This window comes from Thalassophryne amazonica, chromosome 19 (assembly GCF_902500255.1).
Source record: "Thalassophryne amazonica chromosome 19, fThaAma1.1, whole genome shotgun sequence".
NCBI classification, from domain to species: Eukaryota; Metazoa; Chordata; class Actinopteri; order Batrachoidiformes; family Batrachoididae; genus Thalassophryne; species Thalassophryne amazonica.
This window is the reverse complement of record NC_047121.1, coordinates 16,348,219-16,373,239: the sequence shown is the minus strand read 5'-3', so window position 1 is coordinate 16,373,239 and position 25,021 is coordinate 16,348,219. Positions and strand designations below refer to the sequence as shown.

The window sequence follows — 25,021 nt, the reverse complement described above, 5'->3', positions numbered from 1 at the left end:
TTTTCTTTATGCAGAAATATGCACAAATGAAAGCACTCTTATATTTTTGCTAAGCACCACAGCTGAGCACCATTCTCACAAAGTCTTCACACTGTGTTGACATTGTTACAAATAAACCTTTTTGGTGAACGGTGCATGAGAACAGTAAATGGGTTAAACAAGAGGTTATAAAATGTTTAATGAGCTTATCTTAATGTGTTTGGAGCTCCAGTGACCACTGAGGAGAGGTCTGGTACTGGTTTAAAGTTGTGTGAGCGTTACAACAGTTACACAGTAACCTGTTTAAAATGTAATTTTCAAAACACATTGCAATGACAGTTAACCAGCCACCATCTGTACTATCTTTGTGCGATTAGAACTAAGCATCTGAGTTACTGACGTAAAATGTCAAATTATTTGAAAGCATTTTCCAACCTGTCAGATGTGCACCAGGCTTTTGAGTTTATTCTTCTCTCTGCATCTGCTTGATGTCAAAGGTCATCAAAACAGCCATGTCACTGGACTCCCCCGAGGAGGCGGCCAGTTTCAGTTGTTCGAGGCCACTCCCAGAGAAAACCTCCCCCTCCCAGACTCTGCTCTTATTCAGCTTCAGATCAGTTCGTGCTTCTCCCACCACGCTCACCCTCTGGGCCCCAGGGACCCTCACTCTGAAGCGCACCCATGAGACGGGCTCCAGTAAACCTGCGCGGGGCTCAAACAGCACGCAGCCTTTCTTCCAACTGGAGTAGACACAGGGGAAAGGAAGCCCCGGCTGATCACAGCTGTTCCTCAGAACAAAGTCACACATAGGTTTGAAATCGCTGCCAGAACTCGTCCTGGCATACAGGCCGAGGCGGTAGACTCCAGCATCAGGTAGGCTGATACTAACCGTCACCTTGCTGTCTGTGTATGTGCAGAAGATGTAGCGTGAAAGAGGGATAGCAGCTGTTTTGTCTTCTTCTTTGCTCAGCACAGTGTGAAGCTCATGGTCCTGCTGGTTGTGGAAAGTGATGTTGCATTTGCCTTGCTGTGTGCTCACCAATGCCCCTGTATGGCTGAATTTGGACAACCCTGCATCTGATGTACGGATTCCAGGCCCGCAAGCCGAGCCCAAGTTAGGAGGAAACAGCTCATGTGGACCAATTGCCTTCCCTGTGCAGTGCAGAAGAAAGTTTGCAGCGTTCTGGAATTTGACATCTGTTTTCTCATAGTCCCGCACAAACACAGATAGGCGGTAGAACCCACGTAATGGGCATAGGACGTGACAGGTCAGGAGATCCTCTTGAATCTGAGTAGCCAGACAGCGCTTGGCTACAACAGTGTCCAGCTCTGGGTGGACCAGTTCACACAGCGCCATCAGAGGCCTAGATGTTTTCAACGCCAACTCAAAGGTGCCCTCTTCCACCTCGGCAACCTTGCTGCCTTGGCTGCTGCTTGCCACACCCAGAGATCCTGCCGTAGACTGAAGGCCCCAAGACATAAAGGGGTTCTCTGGGATTTCCTCCATGGTCCTGGGAGTCACACACTCAACTGTGAAAGAACAGACCCAATTTAAAGGTGTTTTAGCACCTTCAGGTCTGGCAAACACCTTCACGTCATATGTGCCGCTTGCAGGTGGCAGGAGTTGCAGCCTCATGCTCCGGTGGGATACTGTTAGGAGACCGTAGGATGAATTACTAGATTCTTTCTGCTCTAATGCTCCGCAGTGGAGGAGGTCACGGTGCTGAGTGATTTCATAGGCGAAGGTTGCAGGTCTGGAGAAGCTGATAGACACATTCGCCTCGCCATCATCTAAGGAAAAAATAAAAATGTTTAAGCATTTTAATTAAAATCCAACATGTTTTGTTGTATGTAAAACTGTCTAGTTGGTGTTTAAGAACCCCTGTCCAAGTAGGGCATATTTTTGGGTGACAGTGTTGTTTCCCCCCCCCCATTGTTTTCAATGAGAATGTTTTCAATGAGAATGGAGCATATACGGCCCAATGCAGCTGCCTCCTGATAAAAAACCACCGCACCCAGCGCTCCACTTTTTTTGCACTCCGAGTGCTTTAAATTGAAAAACCTTCAACTTTTCAGAATAACTCTGTGACGTCACTGCAGCATCTTTTCTGGCAGCCAATCAGAATGAGCATAACCTCTCAGTCTTATGCAGAAGGATAAGTTTGTTTCTATCTACAGCGATTTGTCACTCAAAATCTCTCTCGCAATTGAGACAAAGAAAATATCGTCTGTATTAAGAGATTGGACACAAATGCCACATTCCTGCTGACAGTGAGTACTTTTTATCACTGTACATTAAAAGTGAGTTGTTACCTGATTATTGTTCTCATGAGGAACGTTTTTCTACCAGGAAAACAAATTAAAATGGCACAGGGCCTAATGTAGCAATCCAGCATCTAATGATAGAAGAATCAACAAACAATATTCAAGGCAAGACTCATAATTATTCCTGTGCTTCAGAGACATGCCAGTTGGAGTAGAACACATCCTGGGCCACAGCATGATGAGGTAGTGACAAGTTCCTTAACTCAATACCTTACGAGGAGCGATTGAAACGTTTTGATTCTAACTTAGAAAAAGTAGGGCAAGCTTCTCCATATTTTCCATTCTTTGCATTTCTTAAGATTGCAACCAGTGAGTCAAAACTTCACCTATTCTCGAGAAATGTTTGTTTCTCAGAATGCAAAAGATGGAGAACCACGCTCTGCTTTTTCAGGGTCAGAATCAAAACTTTTCAATCACAGCTGTGGCACACACCCAATGTACTGTTCAAATAGAATTCACCAAGTCACATCACCAACTGTGGTTACATTGTACGTATGTCTGCCTCTATATGTAAACCTGTTCACGCGTAAATGTCTGCCACGGGCAGTTATACTGTGTTGCTCGGCAGGGTTCCTCAAAGCTGTCTGAGTAGCGTGTATTTGGTCGACATGAGCACACAAAACTATGTGTAAAAACAGCTGGCCTGGTACTTTGACGTTTTACTGTGAGGACAATCACGGAAAAAGGATCCATCTGAGTCATATAAAAACCTGTGTATTTGTGAATCTTTTTGCTTTTCAGCAAATAAAGTGACACGCTATGCGTTGTTGAAATGTAGAAATTGTCTCTTTATTTCCCCTGACCCAATTTTTACACTGGTGATCCCAGACGTCTGTCTTTCAACGTTTTTGAAGGGCATTGAGACACGATCATGATGGCAAATGCGGTGTTGTTGAAGCTCCCTGAGTTCTGGAAGATGTCTGCTGCAGCCTGTTTCACCCAAACTGAGGCACAGTTCACATTGCGGGAGATCACCGCGAACGACACGAAGTATTATTACGTTGTTTCGGCTCTCAGCAGTTGCACGGTCACTCGCCTGCAAAATCCCCCAACAGCAAATACATTTGCAACCCTCAGGGCTCACCTCATAAAGACTTCTGAACTTTCCAACACTGAGAAGGCCAACAGGCTTTTTTCCCTGCATGGGTTGGGGACAGCAAACTTTTCGAGCTGATGAACAGAATGTTACAGCTCCTGGGGGAACACAGGCCAGATTTCCTCTTTACCCACCTCTTTCTGCAGCAACTCCCTCTCCAGGTGCGGGCAGCTCTGGCTAATGCCACCATCACTGACTGCCATGCACTGGTGGAAAAGGCGGATAAAGTTTTCCTGGCCAGCCAACATGACTGCTGCAGCACTCATCCCTGCCCACATGGCCGCGGCTTCCCCAGCCTGCACTGTCCACACGCCAGCACTGCCCCTAGAGGAGGCAACACTCATGGCAATGGTACCTATCTCACCCTGGCAGCACTCTCAACTTGGCCTCTGCTTCCACCACACACTATATTCGGGGCCAAAGCCAGGTGCTGCCACTCACCCTGTACCTTCAAGAGCAAGGGAAACACCACAGCTGCACCGAAAGGCTGCTGTTCATCCAACATACCGTGTCTGGGCGGCAGTTCCTGTGAAAGACCGGCGCGCAGAGGAGCATCTTGCCCGCTTCCCAACTGGACATTCTGTTTGATGGGTTTCACTCCCCCCTTGCATCTGCCAACAACAGCCCCATACGCATATACGGCAATTGAGATGTGGACTTGTGTTTCAGGGGATAGAGCTTTAGCTGGGACTTCATCAAGGCTAAGGTCACCGTCCCCCTCCTGAGTGTTGGCTTTCTGTACACATACATACTGCTGGTGGACATCAAGAAGTGGAATTTGATTGATGCCACCACCTTTTGCTCACACAACTATGACCCCAATTCCAATGCGGTTGGGATGTTGTGTGAAATGTAAATACAAACAGAATACAATGATTTGCAAATCCACTTCAACCTATATTTGCTCATTGCCTGTGGGTTTTCCTTGCAACCAATCACCTCAGCAGGTGGGTTGCTGATGAGCTTCTCCCCTGAACATAAACACCTGATCATCAATGAAATCACCTGCTGAGACACCTGATCATTAATGAAATCTTCTGCTGAGGTGATTGGTAGCAAGGAAAACCTGCAGTGCCTCGGCTCTTCACGGCACATGATTGTCCATCCCTGCGCTATCTTATGGTGAATTCCGAGGGGGCTTGTGAAGCACATGCACCCACGGAATGTACTGTTCGAAAAGAATTCACCAAGTCACATCACCACCTGTGGTTACATTGTATGTCTGGCTCTATATGTAAACCTGTTCACACGTAAATGTCTGCCACGGGTAGTTATACTGCATTCCCCGGTAGGATCCTTGCCGGGCGACGGCCGATTGATTGTTCTCAAAGCTGTCTGAATAACGTGTATTTGGTCAACAGCAACAGACACAGCTCTGCCCCTGTTGTGTGTTAAAAACAGCCAGCCCAGTCCTTTTTCAATGTGTTTTTCAGTTTCTCTTTATTTTGCCTGACTCAATTTCTACACCCCTCATATATCCCCCAAAAAATCACCCTTAACTTGAACCTTACAGTTGTTCAGAACTTTAACCACCAACCCATTACGCATATCATATAAAACTTCAGACATCTTGTACACAAGTCCCTCCTCTGGAGGTTTGTGAGGGTCATGGAACTAAATGGCTGACCTGTGACTATATGAAACTTGTGAGGCTGAATCAGTCTGAGTGCCATGGTGAAGAATGCTGACGTTTTGAAGACCCTCCTTTCAAACTCCTCCAGGGTAATGGGCATGTCCAGGAGCTGCCATTTCTTGTCATCAGGGAAGTGGGACTCGATAAATTGCTCTGGGTCCGTGAGAAAATAGAAATCGTCGAACCTTGGAGGAAAGAGATGGAGACAGCAGACTGGTTTCAGACCCAACCTGCTGCTAGTTTCAGGTGTATGAAAATAAACCAAAGAGAAAACTGATTTTATATATATACACGCGATTTTGCAAGTTCTCCCACTTAGAAATCATGGAGGGGTCTGAAATTTTCATCTTAGGTGCATGTCCACTGTGAGAGATACGAGGGTAGGCTGAAAAGTTCTAAGGCTCACCAAGAAGGAGAAATGCCATTTCAATAAAACTTGGCATGCATTAAGTTCAACTCTTCTGATGACTAACTGTGTTATTTTCTTCCAGGTTGTGAGGTAGTTTGTGGTTCATAGCCAAGTTTGAAAGTTCGTGGTAGAGGGAAACAGCAAAAATGGACAAAATCTGGCATCGCGATGTGATTAAGTACCTGCATAAGAAGGGGTTAAAGCCCAAGGACATTCATGTGGATATGGTTGCTACATTAAGGGGATTGAAGCTCCCGCCATATCTACAGTGCAGAAGTGGGCAGCTGAATTTAAGAGGGGCAGAGAGAGCCTTGAAGACGACCCAAGGTCTGGGCGGCCTGCAACAACCACAACCCAGAAGAACATTGACCTTGTTCATGAAATGGTGATGGACGACAGACGATCGACGATTAATCAGCTAGCAGATGCTGTGGGAATATCCCGTGAGAGAATTGAACACATTCTGCATGAAGAACTTGGAATGTCAAAGGTGTCAGCTCGGTGGGTGCCACGTCTTCTGACGCCTGATCAGAAACGCATCAGGCTAGTCATGTCGAAGGCAAACTTGGCGCAATTTGAAGAGGATCCAGCCAATTACATGGAACGTTTTCTTACCCAGGATGAGTGTTGGGTTCACCACTTTGAACCAGAGACAAAAAAAAACAATCAATGCAGTGGAAACACCCAAGGTCACCACCTCCAAAGAAGGCCAATGTCGTTTTGTCTGCGGGGAAGGTCATGGTTTCAGTTTTCTGGGATGCCAAGGGCATTGTGTTCGTGGACTATCTTGAAAAGGGACAAACCATAAATGGACAGTACTATTCTAACCTACTGAGACAGTTACGCGAGGCTGTCAAAAAGAAGCGACCAGGAAAGCTGACGAAAGGGGTGCTGTTCCATCAAGACAATGCCCCAGCTCACAAGTCAACAGTGGCCATGGCCACTATCCACGACTGTGGATTCAAACTGGTAGATCACCCACCATACTCCCCTGACTTGGCACCCTCGGAATTTCATCTGTTCCCAAACCTGAAAAAAAACTTGGCTGGGAAGCACTATCGGAGCAATGATGAGGTGATGGCTGCCGTTGAGGACTATTTTGACTCTCAAGATGAAAGCTTCTATGCCAAGGGAATTGAAGCACTCAAGCACCGCTGGAAGAAGTGTGTGGAGTTACAGGGAGACTATGTAGAAAAATAACCCTGAATTTGTTCAATTCAACAACTGCATCATAGTCAGCCTTAGAACTTTTCAGCCTACCCTCATATAATCTAAAAAAAAAAAAAATCCGGAAATCACAAAATATGATTTTTTTTATAATTTATTTGTATGTTACTGCTGCAAATAAGTATTTGAACACCTGTGAAAATCAATGTTAATATTTGGTACAGTAGCCTTTGTTTGCAATTACAGAGGTCAAACGTTTCATGTAGTTTTTCACCAGGTTTCCACACACTGCAGCAGGGATTTTGGTCCATTCCTCCACACAGATCTTCTCTAGATCTTTCAGGTTTGGAGTTTCAGCTCCCTCCAAAGATTTTCTATTGAGTTCAGGTCTGGAGACTGGCCAGGCCACTCCAGGACCTTGAAATGCTTCTTAAGGAGCCCCTCCTTAGTTGCCCTGGCTGTGTGTTTGGGGTCATTGTCATGCTGGAAGACCCAGCCATGACCCATCTTCAATGCTCTTACTGAGGGAAGGAGGTTCTTTGCCAAAATCTCACAATACATGACCCCATACATCCTCCCTTCAATACGGTGCAGTCGTCCTGTCCCCTTTGCAGAAGAGCACCCCCAGAGTATGATGTTTCTACCCCCATGCTTCACGGTTGGGATGGTTTTCTTGAGGTTGTTCTCATCCTCTAAACATGGTAAGTGGAGTTGATTCCAAAAAGCTCTATTCTGGTCTCACCTGACCACATGACCTTCTCCCAAGCCTCCTCTGGATCATCCAGATGGTCACTGGTGAACTTCAAATGGGCCTGGACATGTGCTGGGGGACCTTGCTGCCCTGCAGGATTTTAAACCATGACAGCATCATGTGTTACTAATGTAATCTTTGTGACTGTGGTCCCAGCTCTCTTCATATCATTGATCAGGTCCTCCTGTGTGGTTCTGAGCTTTCTGAGAATCATCCTTACCCCACAAAGTGAGATCTTGCTTGGAATCCCAGACCGAGGGAGACTGACAGTCATCTTGTGTTTCTTCCACTTTCTAATAAATAATCATAACGGTCGTTGTCTTCTACCAAGCTGCTTGCCTGTTGTCCTGTAGTCCATCCCAGCCTTGTGCAGGTCTACAGTTTTGTCGCAGGGTGTTCAAATACTTATTTTGGTTTCATCTGACGACATGATATTCTCCCAATCCTCTTCTGGATCATCCATATGCTCTCTGGCAAACATCAGACAGGCCTGGACATGTATTGGCTTAAGCAGGGGGACACGCCTGGCACTGCAGGATTTGAGTCCCTCTGTGCGTAGTGTGTAGCCTTTGTTACTTTGATCCCGGCTCTCTGCAGGTCATTCATCAGGTCCCTCCGTGTAGTTCTGGGATTTTTGCTCACCGTCATCATGATCATTCTGACCCCACAGGATGACAGCGTGGAGCACCAGATCGAGGGAGATTATTAATGGTCTTGTATGTTTTCCATTTTCTTATAATTACTCGCACAGTTGATTTATTCACACCAACCTGCTTGACTGTTGTAGATTCACTCTTCCCAGCCTGGTGCAACCCTACAATTTTCTTCCTGTTGTCCTTTGATAGCTTTTTGGTCTTGGCCATGGTTGAGTTTGCAGTCTGACTGTTTGAGGCTGTGGATAGGGGTCTTTTATACAGATAACGAGTTCCAACAGGTGCCATTAATACAGGTAACAGGTGGAGGATAGAAGAGCTTCTTAAAGAAGTTACAGGGTCTGTGAGAGCCAGAAACCGTGCTTGTTTGTGGGTGACCAAATACTTATTTTCCACCAAATTCTTTAAAAATCCTACAGTGTGATTTCCTGGATTTATTTTTCTCATTTTGTCTCTCACAGTTGAAGTGTACCTATGTTGAAAATTATAGATCTCTCTCATCTTTCTAAGTAGGAGAACTTGCACAATCGGGGACTGACTAAATACTTTTTACCCCACTGTATATATATGTGTATATAGCATTCTGAGAAACTAATATTTCTCAACATTTCTCATATATAGCATTCTGAGATACTAACATTCTGAGAGACTAACATTTCTCAATATTGCACCCAGTGAGTCAAAACTGAACACATTCTTGAGAAATGTTGGTTTCTCAAATGATGGAGAACCACACCGTGCTTTTTCTGGGTCAGGTTCACAATTTCTCAACTGCCTCTCATATATATTAATGGGATCATGATACTTCAAATTTTAATTTAACTCTATCCTTTGTATCTCTGAGCTCCTAGTAAAGTAAGTCCCTTCGGCTGCTCCCTTGTTTGCACTCGGGTCGCCACAGCAAATCCAAGGTGGATCTGCATGTTGAACTGGCACAGGTTTTACGCCGGATGCCCTTCCTGACGCAACTCCACAATACATGGAGAAATGTGGCAGGGGTGGGATTTGAACCCGGAACCTTCTGAACTGAAACCAAGCGCATTAACCACTTGGCCACCACCCCTGCTATCTCTGAGCTCCTAAATGTTGTATAATCTTTTCAGTCACACCTTTTGACAAAGCTTTCATGCTCCATGTCCACTCGGCCAGCTCCCCAACAAGCGTCCAATAGGAACCACTGTCCTCCTAGAAGTACTGCGTTCCACAGATGATCAGATTTTACATTCTTGAGGCTCTTGCCCAGGCGGTACCCGACACCCTTACTGTGGCCAGGCACTTCTTGGCACTCAATTCCCACCTCTCTGTAAACAGACCAAACACAACACATTCACTCCTTTATTTTTGTTCCCCCCCCAGGGACCTTACACATCAAGTTATCTTTTGTGTTGGCATTAAATTCATTTGAATCAGTGCACACAATATAAAATTGTACAGCTCGAACATAAAAAGGATCAAGGACACAAAATGTAGTGCAAAAGTGAATGAATGAAAAAGAAATATAAAGAGCAGTGTTCCTGTGAGTGCACAGTGATGTCTAAGTGAATTAACAGGCTTCTTTTGTGCTATTTTGTGCATTGGCTAAGTGTCAGAAAAGTAATGTATCAACATTTCCAAAATAATGACAAGCACAGAAAAGTATTTCACAGTAAATTCTGTCGCATTGAAATTTTCAAAGTCCTTATCAAATGACACTTATCATACAGTTTCTGGACACTTAAATAAAAAGTATGGCAATAATGTTGTTTTTTGCAAGTGTTAACCCTCCTCAGCTGTGACTTTAACCTTTGACCTACAGTGCATCTGGAAAGTATTCACAGGGCTTCACATTTTCCAGTTTTATGTTACAGCCTTATTCCTAAATTGATTAAATTCATTTTTTACCCTTGAACTTCTACACACAATACCCCATAATGACAATGTGAAAAAGGTTGTTTGTTTTTGTTGTTGTTGTTGTTTTTAAGATTTTTGCAAATTTATTAAAAACAAAAATTATGAAATCATGTGTACATAGGTATTCAGAGCCTTTGGCATGAAGCTCAGAATTAAGCTAAGGTGCAACCTGTTTCCACTGATCATCCTTCAAATGTTTCAACAGCTTAATTGAAGTCCACCTGGAGTAAATTAAGTTGATTGGACATGATATGGAAAGCCACACACCTGTCTACATATAAGATCCCATAGTTGACTGCATGTCAGAGCACAAACCAAGCATGAAGGCAAAGGAATTGACTGTAGACCTCTCACATAGGATTGTCTTGAGGCACAAATCTGGGGAAGGGTACAGAAACATTCCTGGTGCTTTGAAGGTCTCAGTGAGCACAGTGGCCTCCATCATCTGTAAATGGAGGAAGTTCGGATCCACCAGAACTCTTCCTAGAACTGGCTGCCCATCGAAACTAAGCAATTAGGGTAGAAGGGCCTTAGTCAGGGAGGTGACCAGGAACCCAATGGTCAATCAGTCAGAGCTCCAGCATTCCTCTGTGGAAAGAGGAGAACCTTCCAGGAGGACAACCATATCTGCAACTCTGATGAGCCAAAGATTGAACTCTTTGGTGTGAATATCAGGTGTCATGTTTGGATGAAACCAGGCATCATCCCTACAGTGAAGCATGGTGGTGGTAGCGTCATGCTGTGGGGATGTTTTTCAGTAACAGAAACAGGGAGAGCAGCATGGTGGCTTAGTGGTTAGCACTGTTGCAAGCAAGAAGGTCATGGGTTCGATACCCACCTGTGGCCTTTCTGTGTGGAGTTTGCATGTTCTCCTTGTGTTTGTGTGGGTTCTCTCCGGGTGCTCCGGCTTCCCCCACATCCAAAGACACACGTTAGGTGGATTCGAAACTTTAAAATTGTCCATAGGTGCGCAGGCGGGTGCGAATGTGTTTGTTTATCTAAATATGGCCCTGTGACAGAATGGTGCCCTGTCCAGTGTGTACCCTGCCTCACTTTTTATGACTGCTGGGATAGGCTCCAGCCCCGCGCGACCCTTAATTGGAGTAAGCGGTTGAAGATGAGTGAGTGAGGATCTGAGACTAGTCAAGACTGAGGGAAAGATGAATGCACCAATGTACAGAGACATACTGGATGAAAACCTGCTCCAGAGCGCTCTTGACCTCAGACTGGGGCAACGGTTCATCTTTCAGCAGGACAATGACCCTAAGCACACAGCCAAGATAACAAAGGAGTGGCTTCGTGACAACTCTGTGAATGTTCTGAGTGGCCCAGCCAGAGCCCAGACCTGAATCTGATTGAACATCTCTGGAGAGATCTGAAAATGGCTGTGCATCGACGCTCCCCATCCAAACTGATGGAGCTTGTGGTATCATATTGAAGAAGACCTGAGTCTGTAATTGCTTCAAAGGTACATCAATAAAGTGAGGCTATGAATACTTATGTACATGCAGTTTCTTAGTTATTTATTTTTAATAAATTTGCAAAAATAAAAACGTAATAAAAAAGTAATGTTCTGATTATGGGGTGTTATGTGTAGAATTTTGAGGTAAAAAAAATAAATTTACTCCATACTGGAATATTTTGGTTGTGAGGCTGGTTGGATGTACTGCCAGATTCTCTGAAACGCCTTTGGAGACGGCTTATGGTAGAGAAATGAATATTCAATACACGAGCAACAGCTCTGGTTGACATTCCTGCTGTCAGCATGCCAATTGCACGCACCCTCAAATCTTGCAACATCTGTGGCATTGTGCTGTGTGATAAAACTGCACCTTTCAGAGTGGCCTTTTATTGTGGGCAGTCTAAGGCACACTTGTGCACTAATCATGGTGTCTAATCAGCATCTTGATATGGCACACCTGTGAGGTGGGATGGATTATCTCAGCAAAGGAGAAGTTCTCACTATCACAGATTTAGACTGGTTTATGAACAATATTTGAGGGAAATGGTGATATTGTGTATGTGGAAAAAGTTTTAGATCTTTGAGTTCATCTCATACAAAATGGGAGCAAAACCAAAAGTGTTGCGTTTATATTTTTGTTGAGTATATATCCCAGCATGCTAAATCCCACCACTGCACTCTTTTACTGTTGTGGATGCCATCACCGATACCTCACTTAGATTTACTGAATTTGATATTATTTCATTTGGTGCGCTGATGAAACTTGTAACTTCTGCTAAATGCACAACATGTCTTTTCAGCCCTATACCAAAGAAACTGTTTAAGGACCTGTAGCCTACACTTGGGCCTACTGTATTGGAAATTATTAACCTATTGCTAACCTCTGGATCTGTTCCTAAATGTTTCAAATCTGCAGGGATTAAACCAATACTTAAGAAATCTACGTTTGATGATGGTCAACTAAAAAATTATCGGCCGATATCAAAGCTATCATTTTGTTTTATGGCTCTTAAAAAAGTGGTTTCACACCATCTCGTGGAGCCACTGCAGTCTGCATTTAGAACACACCATTCTACTGAGACAGCTGTTACTAAAATAGTAAATGATCTCCTGCTTGCAATGGATTAGGACACCATCACAGTTCTGTTAGGGTTAGATCTTAGAGCTGCGTTCTACATGGTGGATCATCGTATACTATTCAATAGGTAGGAGAATGGAATTGCTGAGAATGTCCTTGCATGGTTGACATCCTACCAAACCACTCACTCTCACTGTGTCCTCTACAACAGCATCACCTCAAACCTTGTTCTGATGAAATACGAGGATCCACAGGGGTCCGTCTTAGGCCCCCTGCTTTTCTCCCTTTATATAGCACCCCTTGGGCATATAGTGCAAAGTTATGGTATTACTTTTCACTTCTATGCTGATGATACTCAGTTTCACATGCCAATAACTGGTAGTAATCTCATAAACATCAAGACTCTAGAGGACTGCCTTGCTTCAGTGAAAAGCTGGATGTCTACCAATTTCTTACCTTTAAATTTGGAGAGGACTGAAATAATGGTTCTTGGTCCAGTGAAACACTGACATCAATTTGACCAGCTAATGCTTAACTTAGACTCCTGCATCATACATCACACTGACAAAGTGAGGAAACTTGCAGTGATTTTTGATCCCACATTGTCCTTTGACCTACACATCATAGAAATCACTCTGACTGCATTCTTCCACCTTCGTAACATAGCGAAAATTAAACCCATCCTGTCTATGGCTGATGCAGAGACTCTGATCCAGGCATTTGTCTCTTCTAGACTGGATTATTTCAATGTCCTGTTCTCTGGTTTACCGCAGTCCAGCATTAGGGGTCTCCAATTGGTTCAAAATTCAGCTGCCAGAATTTTGATAAGAAGCAGAAAGTTTGACCACATTAGACCAATTTTGACCTCCCTTCATTGGCTTCCTGCCTCTGCGAGGTTTGATTTTAAGGTTCTGTTACTAGCTTCTATAATTATTCATGGATAAGCACCTCCCTGCCTAGCTGACCAAATTACGCCCTACGTACTGGCTGGTACTGTGTGTTCTCAGGGCACAGGACTACTTTGTGCCCCTAAGGTTAAAAAAACTTCGGCAGGCCACAGAGTCTTCTGTTATCATGCACCTGCCTTGTGGAATGATCTCCCTGCAGAGATTCTGTAGAGACATTCAAGTCCAGACTAAAGACACATCTGTTCTCCCTCTCATACAGCTAGCATACCAGTGTAGTAGGGAACTATGCTTCCTTTCCTTTTAATCCATATTATTAGCATTGGAACAGATCGCGGCCTCATTACATGTAAATTCTGGGTCTGTTAGTAAAGTGCAGGGCTAGCTGCAAGTGACCACCTTAGCAATCTCTTTACTTCCCTGTTGATCTACTGCTAGTGAATTAATGCCTCAGGTGGAGTTATTTCCCGCCAACTGATTCTGTTCTTTTTCTCTCTGACCGAGGCACTGATGATCCCCATGATCGATCGTGGCCCTGCAACCCAGGGTGCCGGACTGACCTTAGGATGCCCTGCCTGTTGCACCAGTGACTACAGAGCATACCTCCGGTGCATACCAGTGCTGCACATGGATTAGACACATAAGATGGACTCTATTTTAGTTTCAATTAAGGACTCTGTTTTTGCTGCTCTGCTCTTTAATCTGTTTCTGTTTTCCATTTCTTTTGTTTGTTAAGAAATTCTTATACAATCTGTGAAAACCTTGTAACAGAATGGCCTAAGCAGTGGGTCACCCCTCTGGGTCTGGTCTTCTTGAGGTTTCTTCCTCATTATCATCAGACAGAGTTTTTCCTGAACAATGTCTCCTGTGTGCTTGCTCAGGGCGTTTGGTAAGGTTAGACCTTACTCATATGAAGTGCCTTGAGGTAGCATTGTTGTGAGTTGGAGCTATACAAATAAAGTAAATTGAATTTAAATTTAATTGAATTATTCTGTAATTGGGCAGCACAGTGGCTTAGTGGTTAACATTGTTGCCTCACAGCAAGAACGTCATGGGATTGATTCGCACCTGTGGCCTTTCTCTATGGAGTTTGCATGTTCTCCCCATGTTTGAGTGGGTTCACTCTGGGTGCTCTGGCTTCCTCCCACTTCCAAACACATGCAGATTAGGTGGATTGGAAACTTTAAATTGTCTGTAGGTGTGTGTCGGGGTGTGAATGTGTTTGTCTATATGTGGCCTTGCGACACACTGGTGTCCTGTCCAGGGTGTACCCCGCCTCACGCCCTTTGACTGCTGGGATAGACTCCAGCCTCTTGCTACCAGATCTTGGATAAGCAGTTGAAGATGAGTGAGTATTCTGTTATTTTAGTGCTGAGAAATAATGTTCTGTGTGAGTTGTTATTTCTGGATGATTGATTCTGCTCGTTCTTTCTCTGTTTGAGGTGAGGCCATTGGACTCTTACACTTTTGATGAGCTGTGGATTGTGATGCCCTATGGACCTCTTCCACAATTTGAACAATTCTTTTTTGTTTTGCATGTTTGAAAATTCTTTGTTGTACTTTCTTTGTTTGATCTTATTGTTATTATGGCGGTAGCAGTTGGTCACCTATCTGAGTCTGGTCTGCTTGAAGTTTCTTCCTCAAAAAAAGCCTGAGGGCGTTTTTTCTTACCTCTCTCACCTGTGTTTGCTCAGGGGGGTTGGTAAAGTTTTCTGTTAGCCATGTGAAGCGCCTTAGGGCGACTTATGTTGAGATTTGGCTCAACATAAATTTTCTTGAATTGTTATGGGGAGATGACGTGAAAATGTTTCTTTCTGAATGTGTGGGTTGTTTTCCTTTTTTTTTTTTTTTCTTTTTTTTTTTGGTTGGTTGGTTGATTGTTTTTTCATGAAAACCAGTTATGCTCAAAAATTACTTTTATCATTAATACATAATTTGTAGCTAATCATGCAATTACCATGCTGTAGTTTAGTCATTATGTCTCTTTGGGTGTTTGGAGATGTTCGGTGAACATTGAGTAGCACTGTGTTGCAGCAGTTAGTACTTTTGCCTCATGGAAAGATTGTCTTGGGTGTCATGCCTGTGTCCAGTTCCTTTTTGTGTGGAATTTGCATATTGTTCCTGTGTCTGCATGAATTTGCTCTGGCCACATCTTTGTTTCCTCCCACCATCCAAAACATACACATTAGGTAGGGACTATATGTGCAAAGTAGCATTTGTCTAATTCTGGCAAATTTACTTCAGCAGTATGTTTATCAATGTGCATGGTACCTGCTGAAGTGGAAACAGATGTTCTTGTTGATCAGGTGCAAAATACTGCTTCCAAATTCTAGATTTGTGAACCAAGCATGATTTCAACACAAGAAAACTCAGATTTGGGCAGGTTATGTTGGAGAATCCATTTAAGATGCATTTTATCTTCATGTCTGGCATGTTTACCTGCACATCTGCAAACAGAGACTAGAGTAGCCACAGCACACACCCCGACCGGCCGCAATCACCTCCTCAGGGGAGCTCAGCTTCTCTGATTGTCCAAGATATCCACTCACATCGTACTCTAAGAGGAACAAGTACATTTTAAAGAAAGACAGGGAAGAAAGAAGTGTCTGCTTCAGCTAGGTTTATACAAAAACCCTTTCTTCAGGGTTGTGTGGACTTGTGATATTATTAATGTAAACTGCTGTGAAACAATCTCAAAATGTTTTACTTGTCTAATTTAGTACATTTCTATGTGGAAAAGGTCTGTCTCACTTACACCCACACCTGCTCCTAATCCATCATCAGTCCAGCATCCACTAAGGGCAATCTCCAGTTACCGAATTGTGATGTCCAAATATCTGCATTATCTGTGCAAAAAATAATTGGATTCCCAATCCAATTGATGTCAGGTTTAAGCAGTGATTTAAAAAAAAAAAAAAAGCATTACAGGATATTGTACGCGTTCAGAAAATTTTAGAATGCTTAAAAAATTTGTGACGTGAGGCTACATCGCTATTCAAGACAGTGAATCACAGTCTTGCTACAGATGTCATTTGTGCAGAGTGGGGGTAATATTTTGCGAAAGTAGGTAATGGAGGACATCCTGGTAAATGTACTGTAATTATGTAGCACTTTCTTGGTAAAAGTGCTTTATATTGATGCCTCACATTCACCCATGTCATGCTGCTACCATGCAAGACACTCACTCCACACTGGGAGGAACTTGGGGATTAAGGACCATGCCCAAATGCCCTTAGTGGGTTTTCCAGCCTGACAGAGAATAAATTGCATGAAAAACATGTTGCACTCTTCAACAGAATACAGTTTTGGAAATGTAAAAAGATTTAGCTTTGTGTAAATATGTGGGAGTAATGCGGGAGTAGATTTGGGAAACACTTGTGTAATGGGACTCATACGTACTTTGGTAAATTTGGCAATGATGGGCAACACTCATTTATCAGTCATATAATAGTATTTTCTATGAATTTTGCCTGCTGTTTTAATAAATTGTGCCAGAATTCCTCAATTTTAGAATTAGAAGGAAAACTGGGGCCAGAAATCAGCAATCAGTTTGCTTATGTATTTGCCCTTACATAAGCAAAGCAAAGTTACATTTTCGATTGATCTGGCGCATCAAAATTCACCAGTTTTTAATCAGTTTGCCCACATTGTATGCCCTGTCAATAATTGCCTAGGCTTTTCCAATTCCTAGGAAAACCAAAGACCTACTTGTGCAATAATTCTTCTTCTTCTTGACATATCTTTTTAATCTAATCATGTAATCAAATCATTGTTTTTATGCATGTTTTTTGGGATGCAAGCATGCACATATTTCACTCCGCATACTGACCGATGTTGTGACACAGCCAAACCCAGATTGCTCGAAGCCTCTCCAGCTCATTTCTGGCTGTCTGTGTGATGCTCTGCACGATGGTCTTCACATTGTATACACACCTTTCCTTCAGCTGCAACACATACACACACATATGGTTTGATTAAAAACACAGTGCTCAGGACAGCAGAGTTGCAAAACCATTTTTTACTGGCAAAAAACAAGAATACATCATAATGTTACATTTGTATTTAAGGAATAAATTGAGTTCTAATATTTTCACGTCACTAATCAGCCTTGTTCATTTTAACTTCAGTGGCATTAAATCACAACTGTTTCTGTAAACTTACTTATACAATTATAGAGTTCTGTCTGTTTTAACAAAGTTGTCAAACACATTCCAAATGATTCTGCTGCAATGTTTTCTCGTATTTCTCTCTCAGCATTGTCATATTTGCCGCAGTCCTTCAGTGTCATCCATTCTATTGAGTAAACTAGGTGACCCTGAATGCTCAAGGATTTCAGTGCTGTCTGAGAGCTGCTGTGCCTGTTATGGTTTTATTGCAGGAGATGAGTAGATGTTATCATTCCTCAGTGCGTTTTCCTGCAGGGCTCAGGAACACAAAGACCCTTCTCTGCTGCAGGTTTGTTTTTGCTGCTATTAATGCTCTTGTTTGGTTTGGTTTTATCCTGTTTTATCCTGCACATGTCCTCATGGCTACCCCGGTCATTGAAGCCTGACGATTACCGCTCTGCGTCCAACTGATATGGCATTTGTGCAGGGGTGGGGGGTAAGTCAGGGGTTTCCAAACTGGAACACAGGCCCTCCAGGAGGTGGTGTGAAAATAAATCTAAACTGCATTAGTAACAATAGTAAGTCCCCTCAGCTGCTCCTTTGTTTTTGCTCAAGGCTTCCACAACAGGTCCGTGGTGGATCTGCGTGTTGATTTTCACACATTTTATGCCATATCTCCTTCCTGATGCAACTCCATGTTAGATGGGGAATGGGTAGGGTTTGAATCAGGAACCTTTCACACTGGAAACAAGGACACAATATTTCAGTTAACTGTTCTTAACTGTAAACAGTCTGCTCTCTGTACACCTGATCCTGTCAGATCTCAGCAGTGAAGCTAAGTAGGTTCTGATTAGTATCTGGCTGGGAGACTGCTTCGAAAGACCAGGGGATGTGTGTGTTTCTTCATGGAGAACTGGAGTTGCATCAAGAAGGGTGTTTTGCATTAAAATGGTGTAAAATCCCATTGTGGATTTGTGCTGGGTCTGCTGGACAACCAGGGGCAGCCAAAAGTCAAATAACATCTTAATATTATTATTCTACTTATTATGAGGTGTGCGCACCTCATCCCATCAGACATCAGATGTTAAGAGGAGTAGACTGCCTGGGACACCACCTTGGAGCATTAATAACTGCTCAGGTTTCTCCATGTAGAACTGGAGTTATGTCATAACAAGGAATCTGGTGTAAAACCTGACTGACAGCTTGACTGGATATTCTGGGAGCAGAACGCCCAGACAAAGCCCATGCAGAACATCCAAACTCCACGGAAAGGAATGTGTCACAGGTGGAATCAAACCCCAGGGCTTCATACTGTGAAACAAGAGTGCTAACCACTGAGCCACCAGGCTGCCCACGGCCACAGTTACTGCATGTGCACTAAACAAAGTGACAAATAAAACACATGTGCACATCAGCCTTACATTTTATTCTGACTAAGGTTACAATGTCCTCTTCTGCACCTCTGGAGTGACCTCAAGGGCTGCAGTCCTCTCTGGAGTGAGCTCAGAGGCTGCAGCAATCTCTGGAGTGAGTTTGGGGGGCTGCTACAATCTGGAGTGAGCTCAAGAGCTGCAGCAGTCTCTGAAGAGAGCTCGAGGTGGCTACAGCCTTTGGAAAGAGCACGACTCTGCTGCAGTCTCACCAGTGAGCTGACAGCTGTGGTGTGGATTGAGGAGCTGGAGACTGCAGAGGGGCCCAGCAAGGTTAGGGCTGAGGTTCAGACCCTGTCATCAACAGGTGCAGGGTGGATCTTTTTCTGGACACAGTGTCACTGTTGTGTGGGCCGCCAGAAGAGGAGGTACTGCTGGCCCACCACCAAAGGGCGCCCTGCCTGAAGTGCGGGCTTCAGGCACGAGAGGGCGCTGCCACCACGGACACAGCCGGGAGTGACAGCTGTCACTCATTAATTCCTGACAGCTGTCACACATTCTACATCATCGCACTCCATAAAACCCAGACGTCATCTCCACCTCATCGCCGAGATATCGTACTTCATTAGAGGTAATATCCTCAGCCTTTTTGTGGTATTTTCTGAATCTGTTTATTGTGAGTGTTTGCAGGTCCTTAGTTTGTGGAGGCTGTGCAAGACGGCACTCTTTTTCCTCTGAGGGATCGCTGCAACGTATTGAGTGAGAGGTGGAGGTGGCATTCCCACCATTGTTGTTACTGGGTGTACACACAGCCACACTTGACTGTCTTTGTTCTCGCCAGCAGTACCAGATCCGACAGTCGGGGACGGTGATCACCTGGGAATTCGGGACTTGGCGGCTCCAGTATTCACCAGGTTCTGTGGCGGCGGAAATTGTGTGGTTCCGGCTCTTCTCAGGACAGACGTCTTCTATCCTCGAGCCTGCCCACACGTCACCTTTTGTGGATTGACTGTAATTATATTCTGAGATTGTCTGTATGTTCGTTGTGCACATTTCACAACATTAAATTGTTACTTTTTGGCTCATCTATTGGCCGTTCATTTCCGCCCCCTGTTGTGGGTCCGTGTCACTACACTTTCACAACAGTCACTTTCTACAACTTTTGGTCCTTGTCATAGGAGTAGGTACAGAACACAGGTTGGAGCTTTTGCTGCACTGGACTCTGATATTGACTACTGAGGCAAGAAAGAAAACAAACCAACAAAAAACAATGACCCAGAATAGGCAAGGAACTGGCTGAAGTGACAGGGAGATGTAAGATTCTGATTTTTTATTTTAATTTTTTTCACATAGCTGTTGTCTTTTCAGCTGTCCCATCATTGAGATTGCTTTGTCTTTGCATGTTCTGTCAATTTGTTCTGTCACTTTCTGCGATTTGTTTTGTCTTGTATGGCCACAGCAGATGGTCATCCCACTGAGTCTGGTCAACTTGAGGTTTCTTCCTATAATAACATAAAATTCTGAAGGATTCTCTCGCCCGCCTTACAGCTGTTGCAAACATGCTTCCTCATGGGATGAGTAAGGTCTTGGCCTTAAGTGTGTGTCATGGCTTGAGGTGACTTATGCTGTGATTTGTGCTATATAAATATCTTGCTTTGAATTGAATAAAACTCTGGATTATAAATTCAGTCAGGCAGTCTCCCCTTGGCAAACAGTGTGTCCAAATCCTACAACTCAGAAAAATAGTCAACTAGAGCACCGCGCTCACAGAGCACAAACCTCCGCCAACACTAGTCTACAACTCCACAAATTTTTACCTTGGAAAAAATTTGCAATGTCAGAGTCCTGTTGGAAGTGGCTTTTCATGAGCTAAATTAGATGTGATCAAATGTCAGGAGAATGTATTTAGTTCATGCACTTGAATTGAAGTTTGTGGTGGTGTCAGGTTTTTTCCAACTTTTTCGGTTTCTGAATTCTTTTTGGTAACACTTTACTTGAAGGTATCATCATAATAGTGACATGACACTTTCATAACTGTTATATGTCATGAACATGTCATAAACATTATGTCAATGTCATAAACATTTAAGACTGCTGTCATTAAGTGTCATTCGGTTTTTGTAATGACAAGTTGATAGTTTTTGGATTGTCTTGATTATAATAACTTGACATTAATCAAAGCGACATAACCAGAAGTCGTCTTTGGCCTTTTTGGTCTTCAGTTGTATGCCAACTTGTCAAGTTGTTCTCGGCGCAGTTTGCTCTGATTACCGACATGGTGATCAGAGCAAACTGCGCCTCAGTTTGTGCAAACCAGGCAGCAGTTTACAGAAGCGTGACTTCAAGTGTGAAAAGGTTTCAGATTCGCATGTGAACAGGTTTGATCCATGCAGCACGCAGCGAATGTGATCCAATGTGAGCGAGTGTGTGATAAATGATCCACACAGCCCGTGTGTGCATGAGCCGGCAGAGATCCATCCATTGAAATGCACATCAGAAAATATGGTTACATTCTTTCGATTCATAAAATGGATTTCTTTCAAAATCCAGAGAACACAAACAGCAGGTCTCGAAAAAAAAAAGCAGACAGAGAGGCAGTGCTCTCTGTCTCTCTCTCCCTCTCCTTATCTCTCTCTCTATCTATCTCTCCCCCTCTCTCTCCCTCTCTCCTTCTCTCTTGATGCACAGGAAAAACACAGGAGTACGCACACATTTCAGGCGTATTCTAAACGCAGCAAACCGCTACTCTACGTTTGCGCCGGTGTGAAAGGGGCTTTACATCCACAAATGGATAGACATTGAATGGGGGTTACTAAACAGAAGAGCTAACAAAAATGAAACACAAGGGGAGGGTGAAGACAGCGACACAGAGAGACCAGAAGGATGTGCAACACAAGAGGCAAACTAAAGCAGCACTCAAGCATAAAACAGACCAAAGACAGACACTGGGGATGAGGCGTGACAGAAATTACCCAGTGAAAGATCTTAATCAGGCTGTGAGTGAGGTTGGGGTCTGTTTTGTTTTCCCAGTTATTATACCTCTTGCACTTGCAGAAAATAGTTGCAGTCCTAAGCGTCCAAGAAATGCATGGTTTGTCATAGTCAAAATAAGATGAATAACATCTTGTTCTTTGGTTCCCTTTTTATGTTGCAAGAGATGATTTTATGTGTGTGTGTGTGTGTGTGTGTGTGTGTGTGTGTGTGTGTGTGTGTGTGTGTGTGTGTGTGTGTGTGTGTGTGTGTGTGTGTGTGTGTGTGTGTGTGTGTGTGTGTCAAACAAACTGCCTATTTTTGGATTTGTCACTTGCACTTTGCAAATACGCAAAAATATTAAGAAGAATTAAGTGATAATGTCGCTTTGGTAAAATTCCACTTTTTTCTGTAAGTTCCCAGTGTCTTTAACAGTGAGTTAATATTGGACTCAGATTTTTCTTTTCCAAAGGTGGATAGAGAGAAAAGCGTCAACGCGTCCTGTTGCTTCGGTGTAGCTTGGAAACTCCACAGTTGGTCCTGCTTACGAAAGATTTTGCAACATCAACAAGTGTGAAAATGTTGGCACTCAGCTGTTACGCTTGAACGTGGAAGTGCTCCTACCTCTGCTCCTGCCCTGATGACATGTGAATCAACTCTGTGGAAAACCTCTGAGGTGGTGAAGAGGTCTTTCCGGCACCTTCTCTTCCCTCCTGTAGCTGGACACGGTGCCACCTTCTGTCCCAGGTGCAACTTCTGTTTCAGGTGCTTCTGTTCCTCCGCCTCCTTGCTGACGGCACTCTTCTTGACCACAGTGATGGTCCTGGCTGCGCTTTCAGATGACAGCTGTCTTTTTGCCACAGGTCGCTGATCCTCGCTCTCGACTGTCAATTTCTCAAACACGCTCCGTCTGGACACCACAGAGCTCTGCGTGGCTTCAGAAACAACTGATTTTGTTTGGACCAGGGGAGCGACCACGTCTCCTCTGGGTGAAGGTTTTGGAGTTTCCTGGGCCTGGATCTCATTGTGGATGAGGGTTCCCACAACTGCAACAGGACTCTGATCACTTAAGGTTGGACTCTTATGACGGTCAAGGGGCTTCACCTGTATGCATCCCTTCTGGGGCACATCATCTTGTTGAGAAAGGTGTGCAGCGCACGAGAAGGGGAAGGAGAACTTGTGAATTGCAACCTCTGCCGACATTATGCTGGAAGCATGGCGTCCTAACCACAGAGAGGGCAGGTTATTCAAAAGATAGCAGACATGCTCTTTGAGGTATTTTTAGCTTTTTATCCTACGTGCAGGTAGCACTTTAGTACCTCCTTCAGTATCTTAATATGAGACTCCTGTGGGAATTGACCTTGTGAGTGCTGAGCTTGTCAACCAGTCTATAGCTCTGAACACTGACTGATGCAGAAAGTATCCTATGTACAGTACCTTCTGTGTAAGACAGTGATGAATTGGCAATTATGTCATAGCTATTCATGAACACAAATGAATGCAAAGGTTGGACTCATTAGTCACTGCCAAAGCTTCCAGCAAATTAATAGGACCTATAATTTCCTATATGTGATGAACCAGCAAAATTATATCCCTATGCAACATGTCTTAAAGATAGAACCCATCTGAACATGATTACATTTAACAATATGGTACATTCCAGTTCGATGTTTTGGTGTTAATAATTGCTGATATGTGTTCAGATGAAACTCTGTAATCTGTAGAAAAGGGAGGGATGGAACAGTGGTTACAGAGACCCTCCCTCATTCACCCGGTTGACCCAAACTCAGTGCCCGCCCACGCTGGCAAGTATCCTCCAAGCTCAAGTGTCCTTGAGCACCTTTGCCTGTTCCAGTCTTGTGCACAGTGATGACCCTTGATCTTTCAAGAGTGTGACTAAATAGAAGGTTATCACTGGGTACAGCTTCACAACTTCTAAATATATACATGAATAAAATATCGCCTACAAGGAAAGAGGAAGTTGTTAGCTGTGTTATGTTCCTCAAAGCAGTTTTATCTCACAGTATCCTTCTGATGCGATAACACTGAAAAGCTTCTATTTATATCACCAAAGAGAACTTAGGTAAGCTGAGAACTTTTTTTTTTTTTTTTTATAAGGATTTACCCGTTGCTACATCTGAAATGTTTGAGGCTTTTACTTACCTGCTTCAAGTGTCTGGAGTGCTGGGAAAAGATGTTTCCACTGTGTGCCCTCAGTGGTCCCTGGTTGCAATGGGGGGCGGCTTATATACTCTCCCAGTGGCCTGCCAGGATAGGCCCCAGAATAACAGACCTAAAAATACTACAAAGCAGTTAAGACCAGCCAATAGAGCGCACTCCAACTGAGGAGTGTGACGTCTGTATCACTGCGTGTGTGGTTGAGATTCATGTTCTGTCAAGCATTGCTTCTGTAGGTCTATTTGCTATTTTGTGTATACAGATTTTAGCACAACATGGGCGAAGCAGGAAATGGGTGAGACAGCGTATGTCATGAGTGCCCAGTGCGTGTTGGTGCGTTGGATTGAAAATTAGGTGGCAGGATGAGGTTGCAGGTTAGAAGCCGTTTGCCTGCACTCCATCAATCCATGATCCATCCAGGAGTGGACATGTGGAGTCTAAATGGGAGCTGTGTGAGATTTGGAGCGTGCCTATAAGTTAACAGGCCATCATGTGGTCAAACAAACTGTAATGGGGTGAAATGACTGATACACCAATTCATTGTTTTTTTTTGTTGTTGTTTTTTTATTAGTATGGCCAAAGCAGATGGTCACCCGAGCGAATCTGGTCTGCTTAATGTTTCTTCCTTCAATCACAAGCCACCTGAACGAGTTTTTCTTTTCCACGCTTGCCAGTATGCTTTAAACCTAATGTGTGTAGCACCTGGGAGTGGTTTACATTATGATTTGGGGCTGAATAAATAAACTGAATAGAGTTAAATTAAATGAACAATCAAATTCTATTCACAATTAGGAACATAGTAGGAGGGTTTATGGAGGCAAAACATCAAATGTCAGGTTTTGAATGTAACTCATAAAACTGCACTATTTACTTTTTATGATTTGCATTTCACCTAAGACCCCATGTTGGATTAATGTTCAAACAGTGATTTATTGCAGCTTTTCATGTTTGTACTTAGTTGTGCTGTTTTGTTATTACAACTCATCACTACACACCATGGAAGATGGTATGATTTAGCCATGCCCCCCCCCCCCCCCCCCCACACACAC

The 25,021-nt window shown here is 43.7% G+C and overlaps 1 protein-coding gene across 1 annotated transcript; it reads right to left on the bottom strand.

Moving 5' to 3' along the window:
• Positions 1-6: 6 nt before the first annotated feature.
• On the bottom strand, positions 7-24,002 carry ky (kyphoscoliosis peptidase). Its single transcript, XM_034194827.1, has 7 exons — positions 23,958-24,002; positions 22,419-23,017; positions 17,178-17,292; positions 15,788-15,905; positions 9,123-9,314; positions 5,028-5,218; positions 7-1,770 (listed from the first exon to the last, which is right to left on the bottom strand). Exons 2-7 carry the CDS (start codon positions 22,995-22,997, stop codon positions 443-445), a joined length of 2,523 nt encoding a protein of 840 aa, XP_034050718.1. The 5' UTR covers positions 22,998-23,017; positions 23,958-24,002; the 3' UTR covers positions 7-442.
• Positions 24,003-25,021: the final 1,019 nt, after the last annotated feature.